Consider the following 21,635-nt stretch of genomic DNA (forward strand, 5'->3'; position numbering starts at 1 on the left):
AAGGTAATGAGGATGTTATAGAGAAATAGATATGCCAGTCAAAGAAAATGTTAAATATAAGAAATTCTTAGCTGAAAACATCCAGGAAACATGGAACTCTGGCAAAATGAAAACTTTAAAAATAATAAGAATTGAGGACCTCTAGGGCACTCATGAGGAAATGCCGGGTTGGGTGGGGCTGGGTGGGGAAAGCTGTGGGCGATCGGGTGAGCCTGCCTGCTGTGCTCGCCAGTACCATCAGCACCTGCTGTGTCGCGTATTCCTTGCCGTTGCGTGTTGCCGGCGTTTGGGAACCTGAGGCAGGAGGATTGCTGCGAGTTGAGGCCAAGCTTGCCCTAGTCGCGAGTTCAAGGTCACCCTGGGATCCGTTAGGGAAAGCCTGTCTCAGACTCAACCAGGGAAGAGGAATAGCACTGCTGGGGCAGGAATTTAGGACAAAGCCTGCCTACTGAGAGATGCCCACTGCCGGTCATTTGCATATCTTACCCTTAAGGACAGACTACCACAGATCTTAACCAAGGCTATTGATACATTGCATCGACATAGAAGTGAATTTTTTTGAAAAAACATGGACAGGAAGGAGTGGAAGCTGAAAAGAAAGCCATCTCTCTTCTTTGTAAATTGCGCAATGAATTACAGATAAACCGATTATCTGCTTGGCGGATAAATGGGTTCACACTGACATATGGAATCAATACCTGGAACAAGAGCAGAGTCTGTTGGATGAAAGCAATGGGGTGTGGGGACACCAGACCTTGAGCAGAAACCCACTTCCCCTTCTGCCTGGGAGCAGGCAGCTGTGAGATGTTTACTGAAAACATGTTTACTGAAAACAATTCAGTGCCATAAAGCTCTTGATAGGGCTCCTTTAAGGGCTCGCTCACTGAAACACCATGACTTGATCCCCCCTACGGCTAGATGCCTCTTCCTGCTCCCTGCTGTGTCTCCCGGATTCTGGGACCAGAGATTAAACCACCAGCCAGGAGGGTGAGAAGTCTGGGAGAGCTGTGAGAGCTCGGCTGGAGAATTGTATGTAGATGGATGGCAGAAGTTCTTAAAAAGGGAAGCGTTTTTTTCTTGGGGGTCTCCTCCTAAGCTGACTTGGGAAGCATAAAGTTTTCTTAAAGCAACCGACCAGTCTCTGTGTCATCTATCCCGACCACCTCGCTACATTCTCGGATGCAGGCTGCACAGCAGGTGCGACAATAGGGAGCCACACTGGTTCTTCTCGCCCTGGTTGTTTGTAGAGTGTTACATGTATCGGAGGATTCATGAAGCCGTCATCCGGAGTCCACCAATCCATGACTTCGATGTATTTAAAGAAAGCAAAGATGAGAACTTCTTTGAGTCTCAAGAGTCCATCGATGCTCTGTGTATGCACATGCAGCAGCTGAAACCAGCCAGAGACCTCCGCAAGGACCAGGTGAAGGACGAGCATTTTAAACTTCTGCAGATCTCCCACTGGGGGAATAAGTGTGACTTGTCTCTATCAGGCGGAAAAAGCAGTTCCCAGAAGACCAATGTCATCAACTCTTTGGAAGGCCTAAAGCCATTCATTCTGATTAAGGACACAGAGTCTCTTTGGGCATTGCTCAGTAAACACAAGAAAGCAGCAAAACCGCGCGTAGTTAGAGTAGACATCGTTCTGGATAATTCTGGCTTTGAACTCATCACAGATCTAGTACTCGCTGACTTCTTGTTATCCTCTGAGTTAGCTACTGAGATTCATTTTCACGGAAAAAGTATCCCATGGTTTGTGTCTGACGTAACTGTGCGTGACTTTAATTGGATACTTGAACATGTGAGGAGTAGCAGTCAGAAGTCCACGGCCACCTGTGGTGCCGACTGGGAAAACCATGTTAAAATGGGCAGATGGATTTACCACGATCATATATTTTGGACTCTGCCTCACCAGTATTGCGAGATGCCCCAGGTTACCCCTGACTTGTATGCTGAACTACAAAAGGCACGCCTCATTTTATTCAAGGGGGATTTGAATTATAGGAAGTTGATGAGTGACAGAAAATGGGAGTTTACCATTCCGTTCCATCAGGCCCTGTGTGGCTTCCACCCGGCACCTCTGTGTAGCAAAAGAACATTAAAGTGTGGGCTTCAGGTTGGTCTACAGCTGGGTCAGGCTGAGCGGCTCATGGCTTCTGATCCCCATGGGCTGACCACGGGCAAGTATGTAATATTTCAGTTTGATGGCCCACTTTGACTCTGCTCAGGAATTCCCGGTTAATCTCCTCTCGGCCCCAGAAAAACAGTGCATGGATCTAGTCCTGACTTTCAGCAGCCTGGGGAGCCCCATTTTCTCAGCTCCTGTGCTACCTTACACTGTAGATGATGCTTTTTTGGAACAATTTCCCCACTGCCACATTTGGGAAAGACAGGGTTTTAAGCTAGTGACACTGTGCTGGGATTTTAATCAATATTCCAAGCTAAATGCATACTTTCAAGTAGTTTTAATGAACTCAGTTTTAATTGCAAAGAATGCAAAATGAAAGTGAATTCTGCTTTTTAAGTTAGTTAATCCTGTTTTTGTTTCTTCCTTAAACAGGATGATTATTTACTATCGTAAGAAGCAAACATTATTTAACTTAGTTCTGGCTCTTGAACTAAGGGTCTAGTGAGCACATGCCCGGTAACAGCTCTACAGGGAGGCATGTCTGTGATGCTTGAATACACAGAGTCAGAATTACCTCAGACCTGCACTGCAGCTGCTCTCTTGCATGCATCGAAGTCTTAAATGCCTGTCTGCTTGCCTGACTTTGCATTTTGACTGACCTGTGGTAGGGGTCAAAGCACAAACTGAGCATCGTGAAACAGGCGGTGTTTAATGAAGTACAAGCACAGAAGCTTTTATTCTCCTTAGAGGCCCACGTCGAAGTCACCACCACACAGGTGTCCAGACAAACACAGCTTCTGTTTGCAGACACAGAAGAGTGTGTCAGATGGAAAAGCTTGTTTGGCATTGTTTTTGATACTGCCAGTCAGAGCTCATTCTTTATATTACACATCGTGTTGTTCCTAACCTCAGCCATCAGAGTCAGCAAATTCATGCCACTTTGTTTAGAAACAACAGATTGGAAACAAACCTGGGAATGTTTTCCTGTACTGGAATAATAAAAGGAATTTTACCGAGAAAAAAAAAGAATTGAGGAAAGAGAAGAAACAGGTCAAATTCACAGAAAATATTTTCTTTAAAATCATAGAAGTAATCTCTCTAAATTTGAAAAAAAATTCTATATTTAATTTAGATTAGAATCAAGCTTGTTTTACATGTCAATCCTAGTTCCCTCTCCCTCCCCTCCTCCTCTACTCCCTTAACACCCTATCTCATCCCCTTTATGTTTCCCAAGGAGGGTGAGGCCTTCCATGTGTGATTTTCAAAGTCTGTCATACCTACTGGAGCATGGCCTAGGCCTTCCTGCATGTGGCTAGGGTGAGAGAATATCCCTCCATGTGGAAGGAGCTCCCAAATCAATTCATACACTGGGGATAAATACTGGTCCACTATTAGAAGCCTCATACACTGCCCAGGCCTCCTAACTGATACCCACATTCGGGCTGTCTGATCCGGTTCTATGCCATCTTCCAAGCTGTCAGTCTGGAGTCCATTAGCTCCCACTTGCTCAGATGAGCTGTTTCTGTGGGTTTCTCCAGCCTGGTGTTGACCCCTTTGCTCATCATTCCTCCCTCTTTACAACTGGATTCAGGAATTCAGCTCAGTGTTTAGCTGTGGGTGTCTGTATCTGCTGCCCTCAGTTACTGGATGAAGGCTCTAGGATGGCATACAAGGCAGTCAGCAATCTAATAATTATGGAAGGACATTTAAGATAGCCTCTCCACTATTGCTTAGATTGTTAGTTTGTGTCATCCTTGTATATCACTGGACATTTTACTAGTGCCAGATTTCTCTTTAAGCCTATAATCACTCCCTGTATTAAGATATTTTGTTTCTTGCTCTCCTCTATTATTCCCCCAATTCAATATTCCTGGTGCCTCATGTCCTTCTCTCCCTTCCTCTTCTCCCATTCTCTTTCTCCTAGCTTCCTCTCCCCTCCCCATATGCTGCCAATTTCTTCAGAAGATCTTGTCCCTTTCCCCATGCAGGTTGCTAGTTGGATGTTCTTAATTGTGATGTGTTGTTTTTACATTTCATCAAACATAAGTTTTCTGATAAAAATTAATGCTAGACTTAATATTTAGTAGTTTGGTTTACCTTTGTGTTGCTTTTTGGATTCAAAATAAATAGAAATTTGTGCTTGAACAAAAAAATTCACAAACTTTAAGAAGGTGTTGCCTACCAAAATGCAAGAAGCATATAGATCAGAAACTGACTGGACCACAGAAGAAATTCCCCTTGACACTTAATAATCAAAACACTAAACATACAGAACAAGGAGAGAATATTAAAAGATACAAGAGAAAAAGAAGCCGGGCGGTGGTGGTGCACGCCTTTAATCCCAGCACTGGGGAGGCAGAGGCAGGTGGATCTCTGTGAGTTAGAGGCTAGGCTGGACCGACAGCCTCCAAAACAATACAGAGAAACTCTGTCTCCTAAAACCAAAGAGAGAAGAGAGAGAGAGAGAGAGAGAGAGAGAGAGAGAGAGAGAGAGAGAGAGAGAGAGAGAGAAAATGGAACATACAAAAGGAGTCCTACTAGAATTACAGCCAACTTAGTATTAGAAAATATGCTTCAGACTCTAAGAAACCAAAAATTCCAGCCCACACTACTACACCCAGCAAAACTGTTAATTATGCTAGATGAAGAAACTAAGACATTCTATGCTAAAACCAACTTTATTAATACCTAACTATATATTCAGCCCTAAAGAAGGCTCCAGAAGGAAACATCCCACCTAAAGTGGTTAATTGCACCCGTGAAAGCACAGGAGCAATTAATCAGAAGTGCAGCACATCAAAAGAGAGAAGCACAAATATACACAGGCACACTACCACCAACAGCATCACCACCACAAACAGTGACAATTACCACAAAATACTGGAAATGAAAAATTATTGGTCATTGACATTGCTTCAAAATTAATAATTTCAATAACTTAATAAAAAGGCAAAAAGCATCCAAGTGGTCATACAAGCAAGATCCATCCTTGTGATTAATCCCAGAAAAATGCATCAATATCAAGGGTAATTATTCCCTCACCATAAAGGAATAAAAAAGGATATTATAAGCAAACAAACCACAGAACCAAGTTGGTATAGCCATTTTAATATGTAACAAAATAGACTACAAGTCAAAATCATTTCAAAGAAATAGGGGAGACCCAGAAACAGTGTCAGAGGAAGACCTGAAGTTCAGGCCCACAGCAACAGCATCACAGGCACATTTGAGTTTCAGGCCCTGAGCATCATCATAGGGAGACCTGAATTTCAGGTTCAGAGCAATGCCAGTGGGAGGCCCAAACCCCAACCTGGAAGCAGCATCAGAGGGAGTCCCAAGTTTCAGGCCCAGAGTAGTGTCAAGGGAGCCACCAGCCTCAGACCCAGGAGCAGTGTCAGAGGGAGATCCCAGCCCCTGACCCAGCAGTGAGGAGTGATTGCCAGGTGAGACAACATCAGTGATTTCCAGAAGTAGCTTCCAGAAACTATCAGAAAATGTTCCTCTTGGAAAGAGCACCTGTGTCCCAGCCAGCATCTACTGCCATTTCCCAGTTGGAAATAGCCCACTACTACAGCAACCACTGGACCCTCAGCCCCATCTACACCTCCAACAGGAGGAGCATCCCCCAGAGCTGAAGCCTCACCTGCACCTCAAGGACTGACCACCTGAGTGTGGGGCCCACTTCAACCAGGAGGATCATTCCACAGAGGCTCTGCCCTGCTTATGCCTAAAGGAGTGGTCAATGGATCTACAGCTCCCAAATATACCAATTGTAAAAAAGAGACCCCCTTAGCACAGGTTCCATCTATGCCGATTAGAGGAAGAGATCCATAGAAAACAAGATAAGAATACAATCAACAATATGAACAACGTAGAACAATAGTATTACAACAAGAAGCCCTGAACATACCAACACAGATGAAGTAGAAGAAAACAACTTAAAAACAAGAAAAAAATTTATGAGAATGATTGAGGCCCTTAAAGAGGAAATGAAAAATTTCCTTAAAAAATGGAGGAAAAGACAAACAAAAAATTGGAAAATATTGACAAATCCCTTAAAGAAAACAGAAAATGCAATCAAACAAGTGCAGGAAACAGTTCAAGACTTGAAATCTGAGATGGAGACAATAAAGAAAACACAAATGAAGGGAATTCTGGAAATGAAAAATCTGGGTAAATAATTAGGAAGCACAAATGCAAACAGAAACAACAGAATATAGGAGATGGAAAACAGAATTTCAGGCATTGAAGATACAATAAAAGAAATAGACTCATCGGTCAAAGAAATCTTTAAATCCAATAAATGCTTAACACAAAACAGGCAGAAAATCTGCAACACTGTAAAGACTGAACCTAAGAATAATGGAGATAGAAGGAGAAGCCTAACTCAAAAGCACAGAAAATATATTCAACAAAATCATAGAAGAAAACTTACCCAACCTAAAGAAGGACATGTTTATGAAAATATAAGAGGTATACAGAACAAAAATATGACTGAACAAAAATTAAAAAACTCCACTCACAACATAATAATCAAAGCAATAATCATACAGAATTAAGAAAGAATATTATAAGCTTCAAAATAGAAAGGTCAGGTGACATATGAAGGCAGACCTGTCAGAATGACACCTGACTTCTCAATGGAAACAATGAAAGACAGAAGGTCATGGTCATATGTTATGCAGACACTAAGGAACCATGAATGCCAGCCTTGATTACTATAACCAGCAAAGCTTTCAATAAACATAGATGTAGATATTCCATGATAAAGGCAAACTTAAACAATACCTCTCTACACACCCAGGCTTTCATAAAGTACCAGAAGAATAATGCCAGCCAAGGAAATCACCTATATCCACAAGAACACAGGAATTATATAAGTTTACAGCAGCAAATCCAAAAGAAGGGAATTGAATACACAATGCTATCTCCAACAAGAAAAACAAAAATAACAGAAACTACCAATCACTGGACATTAATATCCAATAAATATATATTGTCTCAATTCACCTATAAAAAGACATAGGCTAATAGATTGTATATGAAAATAGAATCCACCCTTCTGCTGCAAATGAAAAACATACCACAAACTCATAGACAGATATTACCTCAGAGAAAAGAGATGGGAAAAATGCCAATTAAATAGACTTAAGAAAAAGGATGGTGTAACTTTCTAATATATAACAAATTAGACTTCCAAACTAAAATCAATCAAAAAGATATAAAATGGCATTTCACAGGAAAAATCCATCATGAGGAAATCTCAATTCTGACCATCTATGCCCCAAACAAAATGGTTATTGCATTTGTAAATCAAACATTACTAAAACTAAAATCACAAATCAAGCCCCCCACACATGTAGTGGAAGACTTCAACACCCCACTCTCACCAATAGACAGGTCTGCAAGTCAGAAGATTAACAGAGAAATAAGGGAACTAACAGATGTTGTGACTCAAATAAACTTAATAGACAGCTATATAACATTCCACCCAAACACAAAAGAATATACTTTCTGTTCAGCACCTCAAGAAACATTCTCAAAAATCAACCACATACTTATTAACAAATTAAACATCAAAAGATACAAAAAATTGAATAAAACCCTGAACTCTATCAGATAACCAAAACTTAAAGTTGGAGTGCTACAGCAACATTAATTTCAGAAAGTCCACAAACAAAAGGAAATTGAAAAACAAACAACTGAACCACTGCTGAGTCAAGGAAGAAATAAGAAAGAAAAGACTTTATAAAATTTAACAAAAATTAACACACAACACACTCAAATCATGGAACACAATGAAAGCAGTGCTAATAGGAAAGTTCATAGCAATAAATGTCTACAAAAAGAAGCTGGAAAAATCCCACACTAGTGTTTTAACTGAACAACTGAAACTGCTAAAACAAAAAGAAGCAAACTCACCCAGCAAGAAATAGTCAAATTGAATGTTGAGATCAATAAAATAGAAACAAAGAAAGCAATGCAAACTTCAATAAGACAAATAGTGGGATCTTTGAGAAATTCAACAAAATAGACCAATTTTTATACAAACTAAGAAAAAGACACAGAGAAAGTATCCAAATTAACAAAATAAGAAATGACAAGGGGGACATAACAACAGACACTGAGGAAATTCAGAGAATCATCAGTCATGCTTCAAAAACCTATTCTCCACAAAATTGGAGAACTTTAAGGGGATGTACAATTTTCTAGATAAATACCACATACCAAAATTAAACCAAGAACAGATAAACAATTGGAATACACCTATGTACTCTAAGGAAATAAAAAGAGTTATCAATAGTCTCCCTATCAAAAATATAGCAGGCTCAGATTTATTCAGTACAGAATTCTAACAATTTTTTCCTTAATTACTTTTTTTATTTTAGAAGCACTCTTATTTACATATCAATCCCCCATTCCCTTGCCCTCCCATCCTTCCATGCTCCCCACTGACCACCAACCTACCCTCCACCCACTCCCCAGGGATAGTGAGGTCCTCCACAGGGGACCATCAAAGTCTGTCACATCATTTGGGGGAGGGCCCAGGACCTCCTTCCTATATCTGGGCTGCAATAGTATCCCTCAATATGGAATGGACTCCCAAAACCCATTTGTGCTCTAGAGATAATCATTGGCTCCACTGTAAGAGGTCCAATGGATGTCCCTGCCCTTATATCTGGCACACACATTCAGAAGTCTTGGTTCTGACTACCAGATTTTCAAAGAAGAAATAGTACCAAATACTCCTCAAATTGTTTCCACACAATAGAAACAGAAGAAACATTGCCAAAGTCTTTTTATGATGCTACAGTTAGTTATCCTGATACCCAAACCACACAAAGTCCCTAATAAGAGAATTACCGACCAATTTCCATAATAAAATTGAAGTGAAAATACTGAAAAACATATTTGCAAACTGAATTCAAGAACATACCAGAAAAATCTTCCTCCATGACCAAGAAGAATTCATACCAGAGATGCAGATATGGTTAAACATTTCAAAGTCCATAAATGTAATCCATCATATTAACAAGCTGGAAAAAACGTCACATGAAAATCTCACTATGTGTTGAAAAATCCTTTGACAAAATTTAGCACCCATTCATGATAAAGGTCTTGGAAAGAATAGGGATGCAAGGAACATACCTAAACATTATAAAGGAAATATACAGTAGCCCAATAGCTGACATCAAACTAAATGGAAAGAATCTCAAAGAAATCCCACTGAATCAGGAACAAGAAAAGGCTGTCCACTATCTCCATATCTATATAGCATAGCACTCAAAGTTCTAGCTAGAGCAATAAGACAAAAGGAAATCAAGGGATTACAAATTGGAAAAGTAATCAAATTCTGGCTATTTGCTGGTGATATGATAGTTTACCTAAGTGACCCCAAAAATTCTACCATAGAACTCCTTAAAATGATAATTACCTTCAGTAATGTAGCAGGATATGAGATTATTGCAAAAAGAAAAAACCAGGAGCCCTCGAGCTTAGAATGAAATCAGAGAAAGAACATCATTTACAACAGCCACAAATAACATAAAATTTCATAGGGTAACTCTAGCTAAAGAAGGGAAAACCCTATGTAAAAAGAAGTTGAAGTATTTAAAGAAATTAAAGATGATATCAGAAAATGGAAAGATCTCCCATGCTCTTGGATAGGTAGGATTAACACAGTTAAAATGGCAATCCTACCAAAAGCATGGTACAGATTCAATGCAATCCCCTTTAATATCCCAATACAATTTTTCACAGATCTTGAAAGAACAATACTTAACTTCATAAGGAAAAGCAAAAAAGGATACCTAAAACAATCTTGTACAATAAAGGATCATCTGGGGACATCACCATCCTTGACTTCAAGCTCAGCTATAGAGCTATATTAATGAACACAGTTTTGGTATCAGCATAAAAACAGAGAGGTGACTCAATGGAATTTAAATGAAGACCCAGATATCAACCCACATACCTATGAATACCTAATTTTTGACAAAGAAGCTAAAAATATAAGATAGAAACAAGAAAGCATAGTCAACAAATAGTGCTGATATTACTGGCTATTAACATGTAGAAGAAAACAAATAAATAGATATCTATCACCATGCACAAGACTCAAGTTAAAATTGATCAAAGACTTGAATATAAATCCATCCAAACTGAACTCCTATAAGAGAAAGTTGTAAAAATAAACGGCACACTTGATGAGGGTATAGGTAACTATTTATTGTGGAAAGTACTTACAAGGGAAACTGGCAACCAAGGTTAATCAACAGATTTCTGATATGGGACTGGAAGCCCAAAAGAGAACATGTATCTCTCCTGCATTGCCTTTTATTACCACATCCGTATGTGCCTCTAGTTACACCCTAAGTGGGCATTGTTAGCTGCACAGTCACTGAAATTCCCTCCCTACAATTCACCTTTTAGTCTAAAGAAGATATTTAAACTTAAACAAAGCTATATTACGTCAATAAACAAAGTATCTCAAACATGTATAAAACGTAAATATGTAGAAGTTGATAAAAAATTATAATCTACCCATATCTTATCCTAAGCATATCCATCCCTTCTAAACCTAAGTTTATCAGAAAGAGATGCCCAAGTCAGAACACCTCCTTCCAATCCCAACTCTAATATAATTGAAAACTAATACTAGCAGGTAGAAACTATCCTGTAATATCAACAGTAGGGTAAGGGGGTGTGGATTTCTCAAAAGCACTTCCTGCTGAAATGGGACAATGACAATCTCATGGGGACCTGTGGGGGGAAAATATTAGTGTAAAGAGAGTCTTAAGTAGGTTGTACAGTCTCTGTTTGGCAGGAGATGTTTGATTGTAGCTCTTGACTGAAGTTTTAGTGTTGATTGAAGCTCTCGTCTGAAGCTCTGGCTAGATTGCAGAAGGTGCACTGTATTAAATCCTTGGTCTGGAGTTGTGTTGAGTGATGTAGTTCCAAACCAGTTTCAGAATGGTACTTGTCAGGTGGAGTCAATGATGTGGGGCAGTTCTAATGCATCAAGACAAATCAGGTGGAGTTGATGAAGTGGGGCCCCATTTTCTTTCTGAAGAGTTTGAAAATTGCTGTCAGGAAATTCCTTATTCTCTGGAAAAATCGAACATTAATGTTAACAAAGAAAATTTCAACATTTACAGGTATGCATACTGGGAAAAGTAACAATAACGAAGATAGTAAGCATGAAGGAGATTAGACATTCAGAAAAGGAACTGAGTATACACAGATGACAATCCCTTATTTTGTTTTCTTCTGTCTTATATCAATGGTTCTTTGATATAATACAGAAATTCTGAATTTTATTTTAACAATATGCTTGGATTTAGAGTAGGAGAGCAAATCCAACTCCAAAGCCAGCTTCAGTTAAATGAATTGGCACTAAAGCATATTAAGAAGCAAAGAGAAATTGATATTATAAAACAATATAGAGAGATTTAGACATTGATACCACACAGTGAATTATGTCAGTGTAGCTATCCATTCTTCTTCATGTATCCATGCATCTATGATTTTTTTCCTATTTGGAGCTGAGTATTCCTGTGAAGACAAAAAGAAAACACTTCTCTTTCCTTTTATGAGGTATCCTTAGACATAGTAGAATATAACCTTGTAGATGAGCTGTCATATTTCCTCCTCCTGAGGTTTCTTTTGTTCTTGATTAATTTTGATGGAATCAAAAGATTTTCTTCTCCTGTGGAAACAAGGCAAAACCCCTTCCCCATGTAACACATATCCTGGTATCCAGACTGAGGTCATAACATCTTTGAAACATACTGGTTGGTTCAGTTCAGAGGTTTTCTCTTAGTCCAGTGTCTTTATGTCTTTTTTATTAGCATTAAGAAAACTCAGTGTTGCAGTGTTGATCAGCCCGTCCAGGCCCCAAACTCTGGCGATCCCAGCTTCAGGTGAGCTTGGGTCTCCGGGGGGACACTCCCCATCCTCCACCCAACACCCATCCCCTTGATCTTCCAGGACACTACTGGCATCCAGAAGACCCGCCCAATGCTGCTCATGTCCACCTTACCTTTTAAACACCCAATCATTTCCCACAGTGGTGAAAGGATCTGGGAACAAAGGCTTGAAGACATGAATTTTTGGGTCTATTTCAGACCCAAAGTTAACTTTTTCATGGCAACTTCCCAATACTGCAGTAAATTCCTAAAATAGGTCATCCAATAAAAGCAGAAGTTGCACTAAATATCAAAGTTCAGAGATTTCCAACTGCTGGCAGTCTTGTTGCAGTGGAGACTATGGGAAAGGGAGTGATCATGATGTGGAGACAGGCAAAGCAGGACTGTAACATAGGTAAAAAGTAAGAGCAAGGATACACAATGTCTCTCAATAACATACTCGTTTAATGTTATTATGTGTGTGCATGTTGTCCTAGTTCAGGTATCAGTACATGGACTGAGCAAATTGTACTTATATATTTAGAAAAGCGTGTGTGTGTTTGAAAGACAGAGATAAACATATATAACAGTTAAAAAAAACAGAGTTCATCGTCAGGAGGTTAATCCTTATCTGTTCCTCCTTTTGGAGGGCAGATAGAAAATGATGATTGGAGCTTGCATGATTTGCTGATTAGCACTTCCATGTAATCAGGACCTGACAAGAAACAGAGTTCATGAATTTGATAAATGGAGCAGGGAAAAGATGTAATTGATATAATTATATGTTAGTTTGATAAAATTAAAAAAAGTTTCAGGAAGTAAATGCTAAAATCATCAAAAATATTTATCAATTATTGTTAATATCAGGTGCAGTGAAAGTGTAGTGAGGACATTTTAGAAATTTGCCTTTTATGACATTAGATGACAAATAGATTTTCCCAACCTAAGTGGGGAGCCTGAGTGCTTCTAAACCCTGATCTGAAGACATCACTTTTCTCATTGGACAAAGAAGGATCTGAGGACAAAGAAACTTTTGGGGGAATCATGAGCAGGGACAACACAGAGTGTCAAAAATACATCTTAAAAGGAGGAGATGGAAAATAAGCTCTTTTGAGAAGACCTAGAAGATCATGGATTTGTGGGGACCTGTTATACATGAGATACTTATGCTCTTCATATCAAAGCTATAAGCACAGTACTTCATAATGTGACTGTATTTGGAACAGGGTCATTGGAGAGTTAAAGGTCAGTTGAGGTCATTCATGGGGATCTTAACTCAATGTGACTGGTTGCACTTCAATAAATGGAGAAGATCCAGAGACTGGCTGGAGGAAGATCCTGTATGGAGAGTAGGAGAAGGTGCAATTTAAAACTGGAGAAGAATCCTGGAAGAAAGTGGCTCAGTGGACATCTGATCCTGGACCTCCAGTCTCCAGAACTATGAGGAAATGAGTGCCAAGTGTTTTGCTCTCCAGTCTAAAGAAGCAAGAGAACACAGACACTGGTAAGAAAAGACAGCTTCTTTTAAAAAAATTATTAATTTTTTACCTTAAAAGAATCTTCTTTATTCTTACTATATATTATATACATTTTTCTCAATATGTTTTTATTAAATTAGAAAAAATGCTTCACATGTCAACCCCAGCCCCCTCTCCCATCCCTCCTCCCTTGTCCCTCCAACAGCCTCCCAGCCCCCCATCAAGTCCCCACAATATTCCCCAGGGAGGTTGAAGACTTTTCGGGGGCATCTCCAGGTCTGTCTTTTCATCCATGGAAAGACCTAGGCCCTTCCCCATGTGTCCAGGCTGAGACACCAGGTTTACATGATGGTAAACACTTATCTACTATCCAAGGCCCCAGTGATTTCTGTAGCCTCCTCACTGAGACTACATTCATGAAGTCTGGGTCATTCCCCTGTTGGCCTCTCAGGCATCATTCTGGGATTCAAGAGCTCCCTCTTATCCAGTCAGCTGTCTTTGTGGGTTTCAACATCATGGTCTTGATCCCTTTGTTCATCACTCCTCCAATCCCGGTACTAGGTTCCGGGAGTTCGGTTCAGTGTTCAGCTTTGTGTATCTATCTCTGCTTTCATCAGTCACTGGATGAAGGTTCTAGGATGGCATATAAGGTAGTCATCAATATTATCATCAAGGAGAGGCTATTAATGTAGTCTCCCCACTATTGCTTAGTTTGCCAGTTGGTATTATCCTTGTAGATCTCTGGAGATCTCACTAGTGTCAGCTCTCTCCTCAAGCCTATAATGACTTGATATATTTTGGTATCTCTCATCCTGCCTTCCTTTATTCTTACGTAGACTCAACCTTCCTGCTCCCCCATGCCTTCTTATCCCCTCTTCTTATCCTCCTCTCTTTCCTGGTTCCCTCTCCCCTTCCCTGATGTTCCCAATCTGCTCAGGAGATCTTGCCTCATTCCACTTCTCTGAGGTATCATGCATCTCTCTTTGGAACCTCCTTGTTTCCCAGACTCACTGGCACTGGGATTGTAGGTTGACACTCCCCTGATCCATATCTAAAATCCATATATGAGTGAGTACATACCATGTTTGTCTTTTTGTGTCTAGGTTACCTCACTCAGGGTGGTTTCCTCTAGTGCCTTCCATTTGCCTGCAAATTTCAAGATTCCATTGGTTTTTGTCCGCTGAGTAGTACTCCATTGTGTAAATGTACCACATTTTCTCTATCCACTCTTCAGTTGTGGGGCATATAGGTTGCTTTCAGGATCTAGCTATTACATATAATGCTTCTATGAACATAGTGGAACAGACATTATTGTTGTATGAATGGGCTTCTTTGGGTATATGCCTAAAAGAGGAATTGATGGGTCTTGTGGTAGTCTGATTCCCATTTTCCTGAGGAATCCCCATACTGATTTCCATAGTGGCTATACAGAGTTGGCACTCCCACCAGCAGTGGAGGAGTATTCCCCTTTCTCCACATCCTCTCCAGCACAAACAGTCCAGCCTACACATCACTGCAATAACTCCAAAAACTCAGCTCCATGCTGCCCCATGCCTGTCCTTAAATCAAATTCCCCATATTATCCAACTGTTTACTGCCACATTTGCTCTCCTGTGCTTCTCTGTTAGCTCACCCTCTGCTATTAAACCTTTGCAACCATCATGCCCCCTGCCTCCTCCCTTCCTAAAGTTAAACTCTCCAGTTTTAACTACTTTCTGGCCCTCCTTTTCTTCCACATCCCTCCAGTAAGTCTCTGCCTGCTTTCCCAACTTTATTACCCTCTTTTGTACTAACACTGGTTACAGCTTAAACTTCATCATACAAAACAAGAATGACAGACAGACATGCCACCTCCTGGTGGTACCCCTAATCTCCAAAAAAGATGATGGAGCACAAAAGAACCTTCACCTGGAGCTTCCTTTAAAAGGAACAAAGCTGGCCACTGGGTGAAAAATGTCCCTTTACCTCCAATGCTGTTATTACCCTGTTCAAACTGTGGACAAGCAGAATATGGAGGAGTTCATTGCCCCATTTTGCCTAGGGTAGTTAGCCCCACCAAGTTTGATTTTTCTGGGCCTGGTAGCCAAAGATTGACTGCCCCATGATTTATGACACTAACAATCATGGAGGAATCTAGAGTGCTACCCAGTTAGCCAGTGAGTCTCTATAACTTTAATTGATATGAAAATCATTTAAATTTTACCTCCTATACAAATTTATTGTTCTCAGGTCTCTGATGATGTTGATGGACAAATGCAGCTTAAACAACAGTCTATAAACCCTTCTCAAATAAACTCCAAAACCCTTCTGTCAACATCTGCAAACCCTAATATACCCTTCCTTAACCAGCCTCTCCCTAGTCTTCAAACCCATCTTTTCTAGACACCACCACATTACCCTACAATATTCCCATATAAACAGTAAAATATGTAACAACCCCTTTCACCTGGTGCTGGACCTATGTTCCGTTAATGCTACTGCTGTCCCTGTATACTCTTTTTTTATTATTTATTTTTAAGTTGAAATTTAGATTAGAAACAAGGTTGCATCACAAATCAGTTCCAGGCCACCCTCCTTTTCCCGCCCCTCCTCCTGTGCCCCTCAAACCCACCCATTATCCCCTCATTTCCCCAGGGAGGGTGAGGCCTTCCATGGGGGTGTCCATAGTCTGTCATTTCATCCGGGGTAGGGCCTAGACCCTCTCCCAAGAGCTCAAGGTGAGAGTGGATGGGAGTCCAAAGTTCATGTGTATACTCAGGATGAATAGTGATCTACTGCCCAAGGCTCAATAGATTACCTAGGCCTCTTCACTGACACCCTGATTCAGGGGGTCCTTATCAGTCCCATGCTGGATTCCTAGGTATCAGACTGTGATTCAAGATTTAACCTTTGTCAGGACATCTGTTATTGGGGGTTAAACCAGCCCAGTCTTAACCCTTTTGTCATCAGTCCTCCCTCTCTGTTACTGGCTTTCTTGAGTTCAGCTCAGTGCTTAGCCGTGGGAGTCTGCCGCTTCTTCAATCAGCCACAGAATGAAGGTTCTGTTTCCCAGACTCTCTGGCCATGGGAATGTAGGCTGTCACTCCCCAGATCTATGTCTAAAATCCATATATGAGAGAGTACATGCCATGTTTCTCTTTTTGTGACTGCGTTACCTCACTCAGGATGGTTTATTCTAGTGTCATCCATTTGCTGCAAATCTCAGGATTCCATTGGTTTTTTTCTGCTGAATAGTACTCCATTGTGTAAATGTACCACATTTTTCTCTATGCACTCTTCGGTTGAGGGGCATCTAGGTTGCTTCCAAGTTCTGGCTATTATAAGTAATGCTGCTATGAACATAGTGGAACAGACATCCTTGTTGTATGAATGGGCATCATTTGGATATATGCCTAAGAGTGGAGTTGCTGGGTCTTATGGTAGGTTTATTCCGATTTTTCTGAGGAATCTCCATACTGATTTCCAAAGTGGCTGAACAAGTTGGCACTCCCACCAGCAATGGAGGAGTGTTCCCCTTTCACCACAACCTCTCCAGCATAAATTGTCTTTGGTGGTTTTTATTTTAGCCATTCTGACAGGAGTGAGATGATATCTCAGAGTTGTTTTGATTTGCATTTCTCGGATGGCTAAGGATGTTGAGCACTTTCTCAAGGGTCTCTCAGCCATTTTAGACTCCTGTATTGAAAATTCTCTATTTAGTTCTGCAGCCAACTTTTTAATTGGATCCTTTGATGTTTTGGAGACTTGCTTCTTGAATTTTTTGTAAATTTTGGAGATCAACACTCTGTCACATGTGGGGTTAGTGAATATTTTTTCCCATTCTGTGGGCTGCCTTTTTGTCAAGCTGACTGTGTTCTTTGCCTTACAGAAGCTTCTCAGTTTCAGGAGGTCCCATTTATTAATTGTTGATCTCACAGTCTGTGCTACTGGTGTTATGTTCAGGAAGCTGTCTCCTGTACCAATTCATTCAAGGGTACCACCCACTTTCTCTTCTAAGAGGTTCAGTGTGGCTGGATTTATGTTGAGGTCTTTGATCCATTTGGACTTAAGTTTTTTGCATGGAGATAAACATGGATCGATCCGCATTCTTCTACATGCCAGCCTCCAATTATGCCAGCACCATTTGTTGAAGATGCTTTCTTTATTCCATTGTATATTTTTAGCTTCTTTGACAAAGATCAGATGTTCATATGTCTGTGGGTTAATATCAGGGTTTTTAAATTCAATTCCCTTGGTCTACCTGTCTATTTTTGTGCCAATATCAAGCTGTTTTCAGGAATATAGCTCTATAATAGAGCTTGAGGTCAGGGATGGTGATACCTCCGGACATTGCCTTGTTGAACAGGATTGTTTTGGCTATCCTGGGTCTTTTGTTTTTCCATACAAAATTGATTATTGTTCTTTCAAGGTCTGTGAAGAATTGTGCTGGGATTTTAATGGGGATTGCATTGAATCTGTAGATTGCTTTTGGCAGGATTGCCATTTTTAATACATTGATCCTACCTATCCAAGTGCATGGGAGATCTTTCCATTTTCTGAGGGCTTCTTTAATTTCTTTCTTTAAAGATTCAAAGTTCTTGCGATACAGGTCTTTCCCTTGTTTGGTTAGCGTTACCCCAAGGTATTTTATGTTGTTTGTGGCAATTGTAAATGGTGATGTTTCTCTGAGTTCTTTTTCAGCCCTTTTATCATCTGTATATAGTAGGGCTACTGATTTTCTTGAGTTGATCTTCTAGCCTGCCACATTGCTGAAAGTGTTAATCAGCTGTACAAGTTCCCTGATAGAGTTCTTTGGGTCATTTATGTAAACTATCACATCATCTGCAAACAGTGAAAGTTTGACCTCTTCCTTCCCAATTTGTATCCACCTTAATCCCCTTTTGTTGTCATATGGCAATGGCTAGAGCTTCAAGTTGAATGTTGAAAAGGTACGGAGAGAGTGGACAGCCTTGTTTTGTTCCTGATTTTAGAGGAATTGCGTTGAGTTTCTGTCTATTTAGCTTGATGTTGGCTGTTGGTTTACTGTATATAGCTTTTATTATGTTTAAGTCAGTTCCTCTTATCCCATATCTCTCCAAGACCTTTATTATGAAGGGATGTTGGATTTTGTCAAAGGCTTTTTCAGCATCTAGTGAGATGATCATGTGATGTTTGTTTTTCAGCTTGTTTATATGGTGGATTTCATTGATGGATTTTCATATGTTGAACCATCCCTGCATCCCTGGGATGAAACCTACTTGATCGTGGTGAATGATTGTTTTGATGTGTTCTTGGACCCGATTTGCCAGTATTTTTTTGAGTATTTTTGAATCAATGTTCATGAGGGAGATTGGTCTGAAGTTCTCTTTCTTAGTTGTGTCTTTGTGTGGCTAGGGGATCAAGGTTATTGAAGCCTCATAGAGAGTTTGACAATGACCCTTCTGCTTCTATTGTGTGGAATATTTTGAGAAGAATTGGTATAAGCTGTTCTTTGAATTTCTGGTAGAATTCTGCACTGAGGCCATCTGGACCTGGGCTTTTTTTGATTGGGAGATTTTGATGATTTCTTCTATTTCCATAGAGGTTATAGGTCTATTTAAATTGCTTATCCGTTCTTGATTTAATTTTGGCAAGTGATAGCTATTCAGGAAGTCATCCATATCCTTTAAATTTTCAAATTTTGTGGAGTACAGGTTTTCAAAGTATGACCTGGTGATTCTCTGAACTTCCCCAGACTCCGTTGTTATGCCCCTTTTCATTTCTGATTTTGTTAATTTGCATGTTCACTCTCTGCTGTTTGGTAAGTTTGGATAAAGTTTTTTTTCTATCTTGTTGATTTTCTCAAAGAACCAACTCTTCGTTGCATTGATTCTTTGTATTGTTTTCCTAGATTCTACTTTATTGATTTCAGCCCTCAATTTGATTATATCCTGGTGTCTACTCCTCCTGGGGGAGTTTGCTTCTTTGTATTCTAGACCTTTCAGCTGTGCTGTTAATTCTCTGGTATAACTGTTCTCCAGTTTCTTCATGTGGGCACTTTGTGCTATGATCTTCCCCCCGTAGCACTGCTTGCAAAGTGTCCCATAGGCTTGGGTATGTTGTGTCTTCATTCTCATTGAATTCTAGGAAGTATTTAATTTCTTTTTTTATTCTTCTTTGACCCAGGAATGGTGCAGTTGTGCATTATTCACTTTCCATGAGTTTTTAGGTTTTCTGCAATTTGTGTTGTTGTAGAATTCTAATTTTAAAGCATGAATCCATAAGATTCATGGAGTTATTCCAATGTTTTTGAAGCTGCTGAGGTTTGATATGTTGCCAAGTATGTGGTCGATTTTTGAGAATGTTCCATGTAATGGTGAGAAGAAGAGATATTCTTTTTCATGTGGATGAAATGTTCTATAGATATCTGTTAATCCCAGTGGGGCATTACTTTTATTAGACCCTTTGCTTCTTTGTTGAGTTTCTGTCTGGTATTCCTGTCTAGTGGTGAGTGGGGTGTGTTGAAATCTCCCAGTATAAGTTTGATTTAAGTTTTAGTAATGTTTCTTTTACGAATGTGGATGCCTTTGTATTTGGGGCATAGATGTTCAGGATAGGCACTTCATCTTGGTGGATTTCGCCTGTGATGTGTATATAATGACCTCCTTCATCTTTTTTGATTGATTTTATTTTAAATTCTAATTTGTTAGATATTAGGATTGCTACCCCTGATTGTTTCTTGGGTCCATTTGATTGGGAAATTTTTTCCCAACCTTTAACTCTGAGGTAATATCTGTCTTTGAGGGTGAGGTGTCTTTCTTGTATGCAGCAGAAGGAAGGGTTCTGTCCTCAAATCCATTCTGCTAGCCTATGTCTTTTTATGGGTGAGTTAAGGCCATTAATGTTGAGGGATATCAATGACCATTGATTGCTCCTTCTTCTTCGATTTGCAATGTTTGTTGCTGTTGGAATTATGTGTGGAATTTCACCCCTTTGTTCTTTTGGCTGTTGGTAGAGAGGGATTCTCTAATACCTATGTTTTTCTGGTTGTAGTTAATTTCATTGGGTTGGAATTTTCCTTCCAAAACTTTCTATAGGGCTGGGTTAGTGGATACGTATTGTTTGAATCTAGTTTTCTCATGGAATATCTTGTCTGGGCTGGCATCCATGGTCTCTTAGTGTTGGTAGAATATCTATCCAGGACCTTCTGACTTTCTGAGTTTCCATGGAGAAATCAGGTGTAATTCTGATAGGTCTGCCTTTATATGTTATTTGGCCTTTTTCCTTAGCTGCTCTTAATATTCTTTCTTTATTCTGTATATTAGGGGTCTTGATTATTATGTGGCAAGGGGACTTTTTTTGTGATCCACTCTATTTGGTGTTCTGTAAGCTTCTTGTACCTTCATTGGCATGTCTTTCTTAAGGTTGGGAAAGTTTTCTTCTATAATTTTGTTGAATATGTTTTCTGCCCTTTGAGGTGGTTTTCTTTTCCTTCTATACCTATTATTCTTAGGTTTGGTCTTTTCATGGTGTCCCATATTTCCTGGCTGTTTTGTGTTAAGGATTTGTTGGACTTAAGATGTTCTTTGATTGATGAATCCATTTATCGTAGTGTATCTTCAACACTTGAGATTCTCTTTTCCATCTCTTGTATTCTGTTGGTAATGCTTGTATCGGTAGTATCTGACCATTTGCCCAGCTTTTCTATTTCCTGCCTTTCTTCATATTGTGTTTTTTATTGTCTCTATTTCAGTTTCAACCCTTGCACTGTTTGCATTGTTTCTTGCAATTTTCGATTTATGTTTTCATCTATTTGTTGCCTTTTATGAATTTTTTGGTTTGTTCTTTCTTCCATTTCTTGCATTTTTTGGTTTGCTTTTTTCTTCCATTTCTCGCATTTTTTGGTTTGCTTTTTCTTCCATTTGTTGCATTTTTTGCTTTGTTTCTTCTTCCATTTCCTGCCTTTTTTGGTATGTTTCTTCTTCCACTTCTTATATTTTTTGGTTTGCTTTTTCTTCCATTTGTTGCATTTTTTGCTTCATTTCTTCTTTCATTTCCTGCCTTTTTTGGTTTGTTTTTTCTTCCATTTCTTGCATTTTTGGTTTGTTTTTTCTTCCATTTCTTTGAGGGATTTTCCTATATCCTCTTTTAGGGCCTCTATCA

The 21,635-nt window shown here is 39.7% G+C and overlaps 2 protein-coding genes and 1 non-coding gene across 3 annotated transcripts in view; 2 read left to right on the forward strand and 1 right to left on the reverse strand.

The window, feature by feature from the left end:
- LOC110340336 (signal-regulatory protein beta-1-like) overlaps positions 1–21,635 on the reverse strand; it is an 86,888-nt gene that overhangs the window by 20,493 nt on the left and 44,760 nt on the right. The gene's annotated exons all lie outside the window — the stretch shown is intronic.
- Positions 153–2,350, forward strand: LOC106020851 (damage-control phosphatase ARMT1-like). The gene is given in 5 exon segments (XM_040741956.1): positions 153–341; positions 434–559; positions 562–631; positions 634–739; positions 1,210–2,350. Coding segments are annotated over 5 exon segments (1,500 nt in total). The 3' UTR covers positions 2,219–2,350.
- On the forward strand, positions 12,646–12,781 carry LOC121139045. The gene has a single exon (XR_005875900.1). It is a non-coding gene; the product is annotated as a U8 small nucleolar RNA (small nucleolar RNA).

Source organism: Mesocricetus auratus, unplaced genomic scaffold (assembly GCF_017639785.1).
Source record: "Mesocricetus auratus isolate SY011 unplaced genomic scaffold, BCM_Maur_2.0 Super-Scaffold_6730, whole genome shotgun sequence".
NCBI classification, from domain to species: domain Eukaryota; kingdom Metazoa; phylum Chordata; class Mammalia; order Rodentia; family Cricetidae; genus Mesocricetus; species Mesocricetus auratus.